General features: G+C 33.0%; 3 protein-coding genes across 3 annotated transcripts in view; 2 read left to right on the top strand and 1 right to left on the bottom strand.

Moving 5' to 3' along the window:
• Positions 1–2,082: 2,082 nt before the first annotated feature.
• On the top strand, positions 2,083–5,760 carry LOC141481640 (uncharacterized). The gene has a single exon (XM_074173533.1). The coding sequence runs from the start codon at positions 2,220–2,222 to the stop codon at positions 3,729–3,731; it is 1,512 nt and encodes a 503-aa protein (XP_074029634.1). The 5' UTR covers positions 2,083–2,219; the 3' UTR covers positions 3,732–5,760.
• Positions 5,761–10,651: 4,891 nt separating this feature from the next.
• LOC111512351 (cyclin-dependent kinase 9-like) overlaps positions 10,652–17,226 on the top strand; it is a 7,291-nt gene continuing 716 nt past the window's right edge. The window contains exons 1-6 of the mRNA XM_074173534.1: positions 10,652–11,020; positions 11,092–11,176; positions 11,235–11,575; positions 12,139–12,409; positions 14,735–14,864; positions 16,956–17,226. The exon at positions 16,956–17,226 is cut by the window's right edge and continues 716 nt beyond it. Of these exons, the coding sequence (XP_074029635.1) occupies positions 10,857–11,020; positions 11,092–11,176; positions 11,235–11,575; positions 12,139–12,409; positions 14,735–14,864; positions 16,956–17,017 (1,053 nt within the window). The 5' untranslated portion in view covers positions 10,652–10,856 and the 3' untranslated portion in view covers positions 17,018–17,226. The remainder of the gene's footprint in view (positions 11,021–11,091; positions 11,177–11,234; positions 11,576–12,138; positions 12,410–14,734; positions 14,865–16,955) is intronic.
• LOC111512352 (uncharacterized) overlaps positions 16,415–17,226 on the bottom strand; it is an 11,242-nt gene continuing 10,430 nt past the window's right edge. Inside the window, exon 3 of the mRNA XM_023168457.2 lies at positions 16,415–16,658. Within this exon, the coding sequence (XP_023024225.2) occupies positions 16,475–16,658 (184 nt within the window). The 3' untranslated portion in view covers positions 16,415–16,474. The remainder of the gene's footprint in view (positions 16,659–17,226) is intronic.

The raw sequence follows: 17,226 nt of genomic DNA, 5'->3' as shown, positions 1-17,226 counted from the left end.
AAGCAGGCCATGATTACTATTTGACAGTAGCGTTGTGACATTCTCCTAATAATATCGACATTTTCGTCACTTCAGAAGTTGCAAATACCTTCAAAACGATGGAACAAAACTATTCAAACGAAGTTCTTATGAATTTGTTTATTATTTTTGGACAGTGTGACAAAATTATCAGCAGAACATGTAGAAAGTTCAATGAAATGTATCCGAATCTACCGCCAATGAACCTCAAGAAATTTATACGAATTCAGAACAATTTCAATGCATTTGGATCAACTTTCTCTATTGGCTTACCGCCAATAGAGAAAGTTTTATAAATAGCAGTATATAATCAATTATTAGAGTTTATTGACAAAAATCAAATCATGCTCAGCAATCAATCTGATTTTCGAAAAAAACATTCTTGTGAAACAGCACTACAGTTTTCATTAACTATATTTACTAATGAAACAGATAAAGGTAATAATGTTCTAGCTGTCTTTTTAGATTTCAAAAGGGCCTTTGAAACGATTGATAGAAGTAGTTTCTTCAGAAGCTGAGAAGATATGGGCGTGAGGGGATGGTTTATGAATGGATAAGTAATTATTTATCAAATAGGAAACAGAGAGTACTTGTGAAAGATTTTTTCTCATCATATATAACAAATCACACTGGAGTGCCACAAGGTAGTGTGCTTGGTCCCCTATTATTCATTCTGTATCTGAATGATATTCAATTATTTACAGACTGTGAGTTCATCAACTTATTTGCAGATGATATCTTATAGGCCTGTACTGGAGTGAATTTAGAAGAAACTGTTGGCAGAATGAATAAAGTTCTAGGGAGAGTAGGAAAATATCTGAAAACCAATAAAATGTTAACGTTGAAAAAACCAAAGCAATGATAAATATTGCTAAATTCAAATATAATCAAATGAATACAAACAACATAAATATAAAAATTGAAGATGAACGTATAGAAATAGTAACATCAGTTAAGTATTTGGGATTTCAACTTGATAATTGCTTATCATTTGACGACCACTTCAAATATAATGAAAAAAAGATTGCAAAAATATTGTATTTCTTCTCAAAAATCGCCAATAACTTATCAACATACCTATACAAAAATTATGGTATATAATCATCCAATCCCATTTTGACTACTGTGCATCTATTTTATTCTCTTTTAATTTGAACAAAGTGCAACAAATACAAAAACTTAAAAATCGAGGAATGAGAATAATTTTAAAATGTAATAGATATACACCAATTTCTACCATGCTATCTGCTCTACAATGGCTCTCAGTTTCCAAAAGATTATTCCAGTGCTCCATGGTTTTCATTTATAAAATATAAAATAAAATGACCCCATCATACTTTCTATCATTGATAACTTTCAATAAGGACATTCATCACAATTCTACTAGGCACAATAGTCACATGTATATAAATAGAACAAATACAAAAAATAGTATGAGCAGTTTATTTTTTAAAGGTTTTGTCCGATTCAACGATTTACCCGATTCAATTAAATCTACTCTATCATTAAAGATTTTCAAGAGCGAACTGTTAGCATGATGGATGCATGATAGTTCAGTTCAAATTATGTATGTATATAAAGTTGTATTATTTATATAAATATTTATAATTTATACAAATTCGAATCAAAGTTGATCGGAATCCGCTTCTCACATTAATAGCTTCTGAATAGACAACTCAAAATACGAGTGAGAATTCAATGGGTGGTAAATATTTCTTGGGACCCTTTCTCTAGAGCAGGGGTATCCAAAATTTGAAGCCTTCGGGCCATAATGATTTTTTCAGTTTGGTTCCAAAGGCCAATTTCTGCCCTCAACTATATTTCTAGACTAGGATAGTCGCAAAGTGCGTGACCTAAGCAAACTTACGCTTTTTTTGCATTTCAATTATTATTGTGTGTTGCGACACTTAACGACATCTAGTGGCGAGTAGTGGTACTATATACTAACTTTTTCAGCTACCCGCTAGGTGGCATTAGGCGTAATTAAATATTTGGAATTACTGCGTCGGTTTGAAAAAGTTCTGGTTATAGCTAGTGTATTCCGATCACCTCGAGGTGCAGTTCTGTGATAGACTTCGTACGTGTTGGAAGTGTTTCTCAGAGTGTCTTATTAAAACAAATTCATTTTTATCAGCTCGTTTATTTCAAATCTTATACTTAGATAATATCGTGTGTATTGAGTTCTTTGAAACTACCAAGTGATGTCTAGTGTAAATGGGGGTAAACCCCCCGAACCACCTCCTAATTCAACCCCTCCTCATGTGTCAACATATATGGATACAGTATCACCAATAATAGGTAACAATAATATTTTTAATATGAAAAGAGCAGAAAAAATTGCAGAATACATCAATAGAAAAAGCGGATTGGAACCTCTCGACGAAAACCAACAAAAAATAGGTAATGAAAACATACCAAAACAATTGATTGATAGGTACAGTATGTCGGATACAGGACCATATCAAATTTATGTGGAGAATAATAGCGATGATTTTCGTGGAAGAATCAATGCTGTAAAGGTAGGTGATATAATTCTTTCAAATTTTCCTGAAGTGGATAATAAGATTATTAGCTTAGACTCGATAGGAAGAAACAGAATCAGAATAAAAATGAAAGATTACAAATCTGCAAACTATCTTATTGAACAAAAAAATTCACCTAGTTTGAAAAATAATAATTTGGAATTATATATTCCCAGATTCATTGTCGTACGGCAAGGGGTTATTAGGGATATAGATACCGTTTTTTCGGAAGAATATATTAAAAACAAAATCAAACCATTTGATATGCATTGCAATTTTCAAGTCGAGAATGTAAGACGAATGAATAAAAAAATTACAAAAGACAATAAAACAGAATATGTTGCTACAAAATTGTGTATAATTACTTTTAGAAGTCAGGTACTCCCAAAATATATTTCAATTAATAGAGTGAGAATTGAAGTTGAACCCTACATTCAAAAAGTGTTATTATGCTATAACTGTTTTCGATATGGGCACTTAGGAAAACAATGTAAGAGTAAACCACGCTGCATTCAATGTGGCGAACAGCACAGTTCTTCAGACTGTCAAAATTCTAATCCCGATCCAAAATGTTTCAACTGCGGTGGATCTCACTTAAGTACAAATATGAAAATATGTCCGGAATTCAAAAGGCAAAAACAAATCAAACAAGCAATGTCAAACCTCAATATAAATTACCATGACGCATGTCAAAAAGTTCCAAAATCATCATATGCTAGCATATTGAATAACCCAAACCAACAGGTGAATTCCACATTACAACCTAATACATCGCATCAAAGATCAGTTATTGAACAATCCTTTACTCCAAATCAATTACAGAATGCTCAACAAACACCTCACTTGCATAAATCTCACAAATTACATGAACAGGGAACTCCTGCAAAACGCTTAAGACCATCCAGTCCAGATCCTATATACGAAGCACACAAAAATATAATACAACCTATATCAACACACAATGAAGAAGGCGGAATTTTAAAAAAACCTGCATATTTGCGAAACACAAATCAAAATAGCTCAAACATTGAGGAAATTCCTAATCTTACTAATATTATTTTAGAATTAGTTACCCATGTAATAAACATAATGAAAACTTCGAATAATTTTGATATTCACGAATCAGACCTTGTAAATATAATCAGTAAGCAGTTAAATGTAAATGTGTCATCAAATTCGCAGCCCCAATGAATCATATCAAAATTTGCCAATGGAATTGTCGTTCTGCGATTGCAAATAAAGGAAATTTAGAATATCTTCTTGCTCAAAACCAAATTTCATTTGCCTTACTTTCAGAAACATGGTTCAAACCACAAACATACTATAAATTCGCGGGATTTAATTGTATACGGAAAGACAGAAATGATGGTAAAGGAGGAGTAGCCATATTAATTAAAACAAAAATAAAATATAAAGAAATAAATCTAAATAACTCCAATAATATATCAGCCATAGCTGTGTCAGCAAACATTTTACCCAACCATAACAAACTTCATTTAGTTTCACTTTACGTTAAACCCCAAACATACATTAGTAGTCAAGAATGGGTTAAATTTTTTAATGATATTCCAAAACCTTGCTTCATAGCAGGAGATTTTAATGCACATCACGTGGCATGGGGTAATGAATTTGACGACACATATGGAAAAAATCTACTAGATGCTATTGAAAGTAGTAATTTAATCTATTTAAATGATGGATCCAAGACCCTTGCTACAAGTCGAAGATGTATTGCCATAGATGTGACGATATGCTCCTCTGACATAAGTGACTTATTTCGTTGGGAGACACTTGATGATCCCCATGGCTCAGATCATCTTCCAATAATCATCGAGAGTATCTACTCACATAATATATCTGAGGAAAAAATTCATAAAATATGGAATTTAAAAAAAGCCAATTGGTCCCAATATCGAGATACTCTTGATTCAATAGAACCTGCTCCTTATTATCATCGGCTTATAGAAATTATTAATTTTGCCGCTTCGCAGTCTATACCAAAAAATAAAAGTTCTAGAAAGACCTCCCCACATACTCCAAAACTATGGTGGAATGAGGAATGTGATGCAGCAATAACTAACAGGAGAGAAGCATACATTCGCTTCAAACACAATCCTAATCAGTTGAATCTATTGGAGTATAAAAAAGCAGATGCAATTTCGAAACGAATTTTGAAACAGAGCAAAAGAAGTAGCTGGCAAGCTTATTGTGAAGGTCTCAATAGAACAATACCTATGAGAGACATCTGGCAACGTGTAAACAGATTTAAGAATAGAAGAATGGGTAACGTATCCCCAATAGACCCTGAAGAGGAATGGCTAGACAAATTTCATAATAAAATAGCTCCCGACTCAGTTAATCAGATGTTCCTTACAACTCAAGTAGACCTACGTAATCATGAACATAGCCATCTATCGAGAAACATTGAAATGTGGGAGTTGAATAAGGCTTTGAAACACACACATAACACTGCCCCAGGCAAGGACAATATTTCATACTCCATGCTATTCCACATGACAGAACCACATAAAAAATCCATTCTAGACATTTTTAATCAAATATTGAATAATGAAATACCTATTCCTCATGAATGGAAAGACTACTTGATTCTGCCGATTCATAAACAAGGAAGAACTAAAAATGATGAAAATTCTTATCGACCCATCTCGCTTGCTTCTTGTATATTGAAAACTTTCGAAAGAATAATAAAGAACAGATTGGAACATTGGTTAGAACGAACATCAATATTACCTGCATCTCAATATGGATTTAGACGAGGCAGATCTACTCAGGAAGCAGTTTCTCAGATCGTTATGGATATTCATATAGGATTTACGGAAAATAAAACCACTACAGCAGCATTTTTAGACATTCAAGCAGCCTATGATAATGTTCAATTGAAATTACTATTTGAAAAACTTGTAGAAATCAAAATCCCCAAAAATATATGTTACCTTCTGGTTATGTTGTTTTCAGAAAGACAAATATATTTGAAAATTGGCGAAACTATTTCTATTCCTCGTAAAACATCTTTAGGAATACCCCAAGGAAGCATTCTGAGTCCTCTTCTGTATATATTATATACAAGAGATTTAGAAAAATGTATTGAAACAGACTCTCAAATAATACAATATGCAGATGATATTTGCATATACACACAAAGTTTGTCTTTTGAAAAGTCACTTGAAAACTTGGCAAGAGAGATGGAAAATGTAAATGAGTGGATGGACAAAAACGGATTGATGATTGCGGAAAAAAAGTCAGAGATTTGCATATTCACCAGAAAAAGAATACAATTTTCATCTCATACAAAATCTGGACCGTGGGTCCTACCAATTCGACCGTCAGTCAAATACTTGGGCATTATCCTAGATAAATCTCTGACATGGAAACACCATATAACTCAAATTCGACAGAAAGCAGAAAAGGGTATTAATATCCTTAGAGCCTTTTGTGGAACAAAATGGGGTGCAGATCCAAATATCGCCCTAATATTTTATAGAGCATTCATACGTTCAATATTAGACTACGGAAGTATTTTTTATGGAAGTTCTGCAGATACTCACTTGAAGAAATTGGAAGTAATAAAAAATAAATGTCTGAGAATATGTCTGGGGTATCTCCCGTCAACACCAATATCAGTTATGGAAGCCGAAGCTAAGGAACCTCCATTAGACTTAAGAAGACAACTGCTCAGTAACAAATTTGTGACAAGAATCAAAGCAAAATCTTCAAATTTGATTCCCAAACTTCATCAACTTACAATTTTCACACTCACTCATCGATACTGGCAGATAAAGAAAACGAATTTGTTGGTAGAAAGTTTCACCAGATCGTCTTCTTATGACAAAACGATCTACAAAACCTATAACCTTCCATACTATACAGAAGATTACGACATAATATCCCACGAGTTTAAAGTATATTATTTGGAAAGAAATAATATAAGTTGTGAGGGAGAGTTTTCAGAAACAATCAAGAGGCTGTGGCCAAATGCAGATTATATCTACACAGATGGATCAAAAATATCAGAGAAAACAGGCTTCGCATTCTATCATTCAAATACCAAATATTTCGAAATGTATATACTTCCCAATGAAGCATCCATCTACACTGCAGAATTGAAAGCCATACTTTTGGCAATGCGATATATTCTGACACAAAACAGCATTCATTCAATAATTTTCACTGATAGCAAGAGTGCCGTGGATCGACTGAAAAATTTCCGAAATCATAATCTATTTTCTGAATTGGAAATAGAAATCGCCAGAGCCCATAAATCAATTCTCTTACAAAATAGGAAGATATCTATAATTTGGATAAAAGGACATTCCGGAATAAAAGGAAATGAGGTAGTAGATAGATTAGCAAAGCAAGCCACTGAAACAGGAGAAGAGTCCATTCACACCTTTATTCCACATACCGATTTGAATCGAATTTACAAGAAAGATTTGAATGAAATTTGGCAAAATCAATTCAATGAATCTCGGACAGGCAAAAACTTCAAACAGCTCTTCCCAAAGATTATTGGAAAGAGATGGTTTGAACAAGAGAGCGACAGAAAATACATAAATACAATAAACCGTTTACGATCAAATCACGCTATCTGCCCAGCTTACAAATTCAAAATTGGATTAACAGATAATCCTCTATGCTCATGTGGACGTTATGGCGATCTCAATCACATCATGTTGGAGTGTTCGCACCACATCCACAGTATAAATACCCTTTACTCTGAATTGAAATTTCATATCTTTTTTCCAATAAACTTAAATTGTATGTTAACTTCAAACAACAGAAATATATACAAATTATTATACAATCATCTAATAAGATGCAAAATTAAAGTATGAATGATTGATTGTAAATATAGTTATAGTACTACTAACAATATATTCAAATGTAAACAGTAATTGAATCATATCCTGTACAAACGCATTGAAAAAAAAAAAAAAAAAAAAAAAAAAAAAAAATCTATAATAAAAAAAAAAAATATATATTAACAAAAAAAAAATAATAATAAGGGAACCAAAAATATAAAACAAATCAAGAAAAAAAAAAACTTATTTAAAAATAAAAATACAAAAAAAAAAAATCAAAATGCAAAAACAAAAAGAAAAAAAAAATACAAAAACAAACAGAAATGAAAATTCAAAAAGCAAAAAACGAGGGAAAAAATCTATGTTTGAGCTACTACTCAATGTTACTATCAAATAGTTTTTCATTAAAACAGTCTGGCTAATTGGTTCTCCCAAAGCCAAAAAATTTTAAACCACACACACACACCTCGAGGTGGTAGTAATAATTACATGTAAAAAGGCTAGCGGCGCAACTGCGAGTTAGTCTACGTAGGAAAGACGAGACTGAATTTCCCGTCAATTTTGCAATCGAAACTTTGAGTGCTTTGAAGGTAAATTTTGATACTTGTTTTTAAGATTTTGATGTCATTGCGAATGAAATTAAGTTTTTTCAAAATCCTTTTGATTCTGACATTGAAACCCTGGTTTCGGAAGTCCAAATGGAAATTATTGATATACGGTGCAGTGATATGCTTGAGAACAAATATCAAAATTCATCTCTGTTGGAATTTCACAAGTGTCTTCCACCGGAACAATTTGATAATTTGCATTAATTTGCTCGTGGGTTGTTTTCTGTTTTTGGTACTACTTACTTGTGTGAGAAAACGTTTTCCAAGATGAAGTGCACAAAAAATGTTTACAGATCTCAATTAACCGATGAGCATATTAAATCTCTTTTGATAATTGTTATAAGTAAAATTGATCCACAACCACAAAGAATTGTCGGTGGAAAATCACAATTACATAAATCTCATTAGTGTTTCTGTTTTACTGTGATTCATTTCAATTATTTGTTAGTTATTAATATGCTTAAACTTAGGTACTTAGGTCAAGTTTTCTTTGTCATCATTTCTGTCGTTAAGTTTTACCTTGCAAGTAAATTCTTCTTCTTCAACTTATCACAGCAATAGTAACAACAATTAGGTAATCATTGGCTGTTGCGGGCCAGATTGATGACAGTAAATCATTGGCTGTCGCGGGCCGGATTGATGACACTGGCGGGCCGGATTTGGCCCGCGGGCCGTAATTTGGAGACCCCTGATCTAAGAGTTACATTTAGAATGGCACAATGATCCGATATTGTGTTAGGAATGCCTCACTGGCTAACAACGATATTAAAACACTTATAACACCACCAACTTTATAACATTTATTAGTCTATTCAACAACAATGTCAGTTGCCCCACTTAAACATATTTCAACACACAAAGGAATGTATTATCCTCTTATGTAAACTTATCAGGTGATATTCAGGGCTGTCCCATCTAGTACTCCCAACAAGATAATGTCCAGGGCTGTACGGAGCTCTGATCCTAACGCACTCCCTAACAATTGCTATAATATTTCTAAATATTTAACAACTTCGTGACATTTGAGTCCAGTAATGCATTACGTGTGCCTGAGAGCAATAACCTGCGAATATTTCTCATTCAGAAGTACCTGTGGATTAACTACCTGTGGCTTAACTACCTAAGGGTTGATCCTCAAGCCAATAGTTCGTATTAGAACTACCTGTATTCGAAAACCAAATAGTTATTTTCAGAATTACCTGTATTTCTATACACAGCATGAGATAGTTTCTTTTGGAATATTGAAATTGGAAAATCTTCTGAGAAAATGTTCCAGAAATACATGCAAAACCTATTTTTATCAAAATATCCTGGAAGTTTAAGAAATAGTAGTAAACGATCTTCGTTCTGTGGAGCTGAAAACTTTTAAGAGAAATAAGAAGAGGCTGACATTACAAAAACAAACAGCAAGATTGAAATTCAAAGAGAGATAACAAACCTAGGGAGAGGTTTATTATTAGAAGTCTACTAGAACAAATGAAAAATAAAACGATCTTTTTCACAAGTGCTTCAAAATAACTGAAAATTATTAAATTTGTCCACTATATAATATCCTTTCTGAGGTTTTTCAGAATTATTTGCCACTACAGTTGACGCGCAGTGGGCAATAATAAGTAATTACTAATTACTATAATAGCATCACGAATGTTTGAAGGTGATTGACAATGTTTCGTGATGAATTTCACTAGTTCACGTGAACTAGTGAAATTCAGCATCACGAATCATAAAACACACGCTCAAACACACATTCAATTCAATTTCCAATATTCTCAAACAAATGAAATTATTTTGATATTTCAAAATTTCACCCAATTAATTTAAATGTTTCATATGAGGCTTAATTGAATTTTGTGGTCTTCATAATATTTTACTGAATATTAATTTCAGCAGTAATAATGACTTTGATCTCTGGACCACTCTAAATATTATGAAATATAATACCAAACTTATTGTCAACTACAGGTTGATACCCTATCTTTATTCAGGTTTATGTGCAGGTAAAAATTCTGTACATTACAAATAGTTTCATATTTTGTACTTATTTTACAGGTAGGTATAGTTAAAGTAAACGATATAGTGCAACCTACTTTCCAACAGTTCCCCTTTAATAATATAGTTAGGGCGCTAACTAATTTTGTTATTCAATAATCATTTCTGATTGTGACCCATTTTTAATGGAAACACCCTCCTAAAATTTGAAGTTGTAAACTGATTTCAATAAGTTTTTTTTGAAATGTCAAGTACTGAAAGATCTATCTCGGGATAGATTTAAATTGAAATATTAGATCTTAGTTTTAGTTAATTTGCGTGAAAACTTGAATGTATTTCCGTTATTTTCATTAAAAATATTTACGCTTTTTTTCATCTGGCGGCACTTTATTGTTGAAATCATAAAAGAAATATTCTCATGGCTATTCTGTTGATATAGGGTGTTTTTTGTGACTGTTAGCTGAGTAAGTTTTCGAATTTTTGAGTTGTCATAACTTTGTTAATAATGAATATTTTTTCATGAAATTTTGGTCACACCTATTTAGAGGCACTCTGAATCCAGTGGCGTAGTGATTTTTTCAATAAAAAAATCTCTAATAAAAAATCCCGATTTTCGACTATGCCCTGAAACTTTATTAAACATTTCAAATTTTGTCCCAAGATAGACCTTTTAGTACTTGACATTTCAAAGGAGCTTCACCATTTCAAATATTTATCATTTAAAATATTTTTTGTGTTTTAATTGTATGTTCACATTTGCTTTCCAACAGGTAATTTTTGTCTCATTTAAAAGGGGTCCGATCTAGGTAATTTTGATAATTAGGGCTGGATCAGAGGTATTTACCTAATAGGTATATAAGAGGACACAGTAATGATATTGAGTCATTACATATCAGTTTATGAAGACGATCAATATAAGTCTTAAACGAGAACTCATCTTCTTACATACGTTATTAGCAATGTGCAGTGAGGCCAAACAATATGTTAGAATTTTTACTTTTCCATATTCTAGCACACAGAACAAATATGAAAAACTGAAAATAGTACAAAATGGAAAATTTGGGTAAGTAAATATTTTTCTCAATGGAAAGTTGGCATAAAACTTACTGTTATTAATTTATTTTAATTACTTAGTTACAGAGAAGTATTCGAAGCAAGGGAAAAGTGCAACCCTGAGAAATTCGTAACCATGAAGCAGATCGTGATGCAAGAGGAAGGGGTGTGTATAAAATTCTTATTTATTTAAATTCAATAATTTTTATTTGGATTTCTTTCAGTTTCCTATAGCGACGCTCAGGGAAATACAGATACTACAGAAATTAAACCACGATAACATAACGCGCATGATAGAAGTTCATAAGATGGACACCTCATTATATCTGGTTTATGAGTTTTGTGATTACGATTTAGGAAAATTGCTGGGGAATCTGAAGGTGGTGATAAATTTGGCAGAAATCAAAAACATGCTACACTCAATACTAACAGGGCTTCATTACATACACCAGAACAAAATATTACATCGATACATGAAACCTCAAAATATTTTGGTATCTAAATCCGGTGTTATAAAAATTTCTGGGTTCACTTACTCAAGGACGTTTGGTGATGTATTCAACAGGTAAGATGAATATTATATCCTTTAGTCACCTAGAAAAGACTTTTTTCCGTAAGTGGGCAATGTTTGAATTGATCACATAAGTTATTACTAATTGAGGAATTTGGAAGAGCAATGTCTGCCTTGATTTATCATGTGCAGATGTTGGATTCTGCCATTTGTTGGGTTAGGTTAGTATCTCTTGTACTAAGTAACCTTTCAATAAAATCATTTATTATTATTATTAGGTTGTCTATGTATTGAACTTGCTGCACAAGTCATCAATACAGCGTTATTCAGTAGCCTAGCGGTTTCAAATCCTTCAGTATAATAGACACTAATATAAAAATGATGAATGATTTTATGATTGTGATCATTAATGTCCGATGACTTCGAATATATCAACTCACGATGTCAGGGAGGGATTCCTGACGGCCTCGAAACCCTGAAAGTGGTGACACTGAAATCGAGGAAAATATATGAAACTTATGATTACTCGATATTTGATAGTTCATGTCTTTCTGCATTTACTTTACTCTAATATGTCATGTGTACGTTTTCCATTATTTATAAATCTTATTTTTCAGGGACAGTGACCGTATTGCGAATTTGTGGTACCGAGCCCCCGAAATACTTCTTGGAGACACAAACTATGGTCCTGCAATAGATCTATGGGCTGTTGGATGTATCATGGCTGAAATGTGGGCACGCCTGCCGATATTGCAAGGAAATAGTGAGCGACACCAACTCAGTTTGATATCCCAGATTTGCGGTTCGATGATACCTCAAGTTTGGCCTGGAGTCCAGCATTTAGAATTCTATGAAAGGATAAAATTATCCAAGATCCAGGAGAGAAAAGTGAGTTGAGTCTTAATTTTGTAGTTAGTTCAGATCATAGTCCAGTCATTTAAGGTTTTATCTGCGGAGAAATTCCTACTGGGCTGAATTTTGGTATACACCTTCATTATGGCGTTCTAATGAAGATGTGAAAATTCGACATTGATATCGTGCCGGCTAAAAAAGTTATGAAGGTCAAAAGGTAGCGAAATTCAGTTTTTCGGGAATATCTCGCGACCTATGGCTTGGAGGTCAATAAAGGTCATTATGAAAATTGTTCCTCATACGATTATCTACAAAAACTGTCGTCTCTTGCATTTTTCTGTGGAGTCAACCGTTTTCGGACTAGAGCGACTACATTATGATGATGCACTCGTTTCCGCACCACTTTTGGGGTAGGATGCAAGGCGCGTTTTTTTTTACATAGTTTCTTTTTATTTTATGCTCAATAGGGAAAAAATGTTTGCACATAATTTTCTTTTATATTCATTCGTCGTCGATATCCTCAATTTCAACTTCATCAAAAGTTGCTGTCATCGAGTCGACTTATTGCTGTATTTAAATCAACATCTAAATCATTTTCTTCACTAGTGGACTATGCGTTTAAGCATGACTGATCACGACACTGTCCACAAGCTTTAGAGCATCTCAATCCAATTTTTTTTACAACCACATTTGCCGCCACGACCTTTTCTACAATTACACAAGATTGTGTAGATCATCGGGTGCTGGTGGCAATGAAGTTGTTATTGGTTGTAATATATTATTTTTTAAGTCCCAACCCCACTGTTCTGATTCAATTTCTTTTTCTAGCCAGGTTTGTATTTGATAATAGACTCGAGTGTGTGGTAATAATTGAAATTTCACAACTGTGCTTTATCTTGTTATTTTCGCAAAGCTGCAGTATCTGTAATTGCCAATTGAATTTTCTGGTTTTGGAGCACCGTACACTGCTAGTAGAAAATGTATTCCAGCAGTGACAAGGGCATCTTGTGCGCAATTTTCTTGTTGGAATACTTCTGCAGAATTATGCAAATTGGGTCTTTTTTCAAACATCTTCATGACTTTAATTTTTTCCTTTCCCGAAAAGTGTTTAAGTTGTGTCACATCCGGTCATAGCATGTAGGAACAGAATATTTTTCTTGCAGTGTGGCTACTTGTTGAGGCTCTCAGTCGAGTATATTTTTGATTCAACATTGTTTTTCCCTGGTTTAAAAAAATGGATGTAGGTTGATTAAGTATTTGTGTGCGTGCTATGAGAAGTACCAACAGATCTATGTCTTCGCCAACGATAATTGTAGTGTTATTAAGATGTCAGCATCATCACGTGATTGTCTTATAGAGATGCCAACTTTCCCGAAATTATCAATGAGCATTTCAATTAATTTTCTTTTGTTAAATCGATTAGATAAACATTGTTCTTGACTGATAGGAACTTTCATCGATTCATTGAAGTGCACTTCACAAGATTCAATATTACCATCACTTTTAGCGACACTAGCATTTTTAATGTTTGTAGACCACGTCTAACTTCTACTATGTCACCACTAGATAACGATTCATTACATACGAAACATTCATCACTCATTATGAAAACTATTCAATAGCACAAAACTACGGATAAAAACGTCTTTAAAACTCAAGAAATATCTGTCAACTGAGCTAAACACAGTTCGACAGGCAGTAGCAGGTATAAAGGGACGGGTCTCAGAACAATAAAGAACGGAACATCTGACAGTGGAGGTCATTTGTATTATATATAGTAGATTTTACTGAGTTCCGAAACCTCTATAATATAAGTAAATTTGTCACAAAGAGAGTAGAAGTTTCAAGAAAACTTAAATACATTGATAAAAAGCAATAGAGTTGACGCCTTATATGTAGACGGTATACAATACCCTATGTGAGTGCATTCTACTTGCTTTCTCAGCGCTCTAGTCCGAAAACGGTTAACTTTACAGAAAAATCCAAGAGACATAATTTTTATGATGACTTTTATTGACCTCCGAGCCATAGGTCGCGAGATATTCGCGAAAACCTGATTTTCGTGACTTTTGACCCTTATAACTTTTTTAGCCGGCACCATATCAATGTCGATTTTTCACATCTTCATTAAAACGCCATAATGAAGTTGTATACAAAAATTCAGCTCAGTAGGAATTTTTTCAAGATTGAGGTTTCAAAAACCTAAAATGACTGGATTATCAGTAAGTATTTAAATATTTTTTTAAAGAGAAAGGTTGAAATAATAAGTTTAAAATGCGTTGTTTTATAGCTCTTTTATGAAAACTACTTGATTTTCGTCGAACATTCCCCATTATGTAACCTACATTTCTTTGTTTTCAGGTGCGACAGTGCTTTGGTCCCTTCTTGGCAGATGCCCATGCGAGTGACTTGCTTGATAGACTTCTGGTGCTCGATCCTCTTCAGCGTATTAATGCAGCCGCAGCTCTGAATCACACTTTTTTTCAGACAGGTCCGTTAACATGTGATTTGAGTAATATGTTGAGTAGCTACTCTCAAAGCTTGCTGGGATGTTTTACTTGGGCACAAGTCAAACGAAGAAAAGAATCATGAAGTGAATAAATAATATAATATAATATGGGAGTTTTCTCACATTCCACTGATGTTAATAAGGGTGTATACCTTGTAGCTTGATATTGAACATATATACATACATTTCAAAGTGGTAGTATGCTGGAAATATTTTCATAATTATATATAAGTTTGTTAATCTTCTCACATTTCTGTTGAAAAATAAAGATTCGTGATAGTAGGGTACATTTGTCATAATCTTATTCATTGGAGTTTCATCGGTCATTACCTAATAATTTTTCTCTTTTTTTTCCGCTTTTCTACAAAGATGTATTTTCCCTTTACGTTTACGCAGTTAATTTTATCAAGATGTTATTTAATTTATGCAGACAAAAACTTTTCGTGGCGTTCACCTTCGTTGCCTTGAGAAGAATCCCCTTGTTGATAAAAAAGTTGGAAATCTCTTACTTTCCTTAGTTACCAACTCTCAATTTTCATTACTTCAAATTTTCAACTTTAATATCACAAAAATTATCTGTTCTACTATTTTGCTATTAGTTCCAAAATTTAAATACATTTTTACTCAACAATTATGTACATAAATGGTTAATCTCACTTATGTCTAAATATCAAAATTCTTCAAAAGTATCACTTGATATCCGTATCTGAGGAAATGGTTTACAAGAATATTATTTAAATTTTTCATCATTTCTAAATACTTACAATAAGTTTATTATGTCTTTTCCAATTTTACATAACAGATATCATTTTGCTTTCATCTGACATTAATCTACAACCTATATCGATTGTCTGTTTTTTGAAAATTAATAAAATTTGGTACACAAATTATGAAATTTGAATTTCCCACTCTTTTGTACTTGTTTCCTGTCAAGTCTGTGGATTTCAATACATGTACAGAGTGATCTCGCTGTACTTCTGTATCTGAATTTTTTCGTGATGTTGTGAATATCTCTACACATTGTTATCATTATATACAGTAAAATAAATTAACGGGGTGTCTCAGTCAAAAAATCAAAAACCAAAACTGCTTTACTTTGCCAAGCTTACGCTTCTAATGGGAAGCTTCTTCAGTAGCCAGAAGATGGCGCAAATGAATATATATATATATATATATATATATATATATATATATATATATATATATATATATATATATATTCATTGTGAAAGTTCCTTATTATTGTTGACGTTCCAAGTTTTTCTATTTAGTTATTGTGAAAACAATATACAGCTACCTGACTGAGTCATGACCGGTGTGAGAAATCGTATAAAGTTTGGATCGGTGTATGCCAGAGAAAGTATTAGGAAAAAGGGAATAGAATCTTTTGTTTGCAATTTTACGTAGTACGGCTCGAATAATGTGACAGACTGATAACAGATTTATACACATCTACTGTACAATTTGAGGGAGGGGCTTCTCACCGGCCATTCCAGCAGCTGTACAAAGTGTGAATAATAAAAAATAAGATATAACAAATATACATCATTTCTATTATGTCTAATAACTCATAACGATACATTTCATTTTCATTATAAAATATGCCTAAGAATACATTCACAGGCACTAGGATAAGAGAAACTTTTTCCATCAAATTCGTTTTTCTTCACATCATAGACTAACACATTCATCTTGGTACGTTTCTGTTTGCATTCTGTCGCGAAGTTATAGGGAAGTGCCGTTTGAGACATACAATGAGATTCCCCCTGATGTCCCCTGTAAAAATATATGATTAGAAAAACAGTGAATGACTTTTTTTCCGAAGATTTCCATTTTAATTAGGAACGACGACGATGTACTACTATTTTCGCTAATTATAGTCGGATTAGTAAAACATCAGAGAGGACGCGTGCAGAATAAACAACTCGTATTTTTTCAAAAATAGTCGGATTGTTATGCATACTACTTCAAATTCAAATCAAAAGAAGAGGGATGCTGAATGCAGAAAATAAAACATAGTTTAAAGCGTGTCAATTTGTTCAAAAAAATTGTTACATGATTTCTTCTTTTCAGCGATCCTGGAAGTGCACAGAGTCAACAACAAGAGCCAACCGCACATTTGTGGTTCCAGTTAGAAGACTCAGAGTTCCCAGGCTACACCTAACATAACCACGGAGGCAGCTATAGCTATCTGCGTGACATCCGGGTCCAGGATATGCACCGCGCTGATGAGGCCAATAGCTAGAAACACGTGTCCGCGGTTTGTCCCCATTTTGTGAAGTGTTGTGTCCACAAATTGTTTCATTTTTGATGTATATATATATATATATATATATATATATAT

The sequence above is a fragment of the Leptinotarsa decemlineata genome, unplaced genomic scaffold (genome assembly GCF_025532065.1).
Source record: "Leptinotarsa decemlineata unplaced genomic scaffold, Ldec_3_MD MMD2_tig00000251_RagTag_RagTag, whole genome shotgun sequence".
Lineage (NCBI taxonomy): Eukaryota > Metazoa > Arthropoda > Insecta > Coleoptera > Chrysomelidae > Leptinotarsa > Leptinotarsa decemlineata.
The sequence above is the reverse complement of the archived record's forward strand: the minus strand, read 5'-3'. Positions and strand labels throughout refer to the sequence as shown.

Bases quoted from the DNA above. Each gene is read 5' to 3' on its own strand.
- LOC141481640 (XM_074173533.1), top strand. From the start codon at position 2,220: ATGTCTAGTGTAAATGGGGGTAAACCCCCCGAACCACCTCCTAATTCA.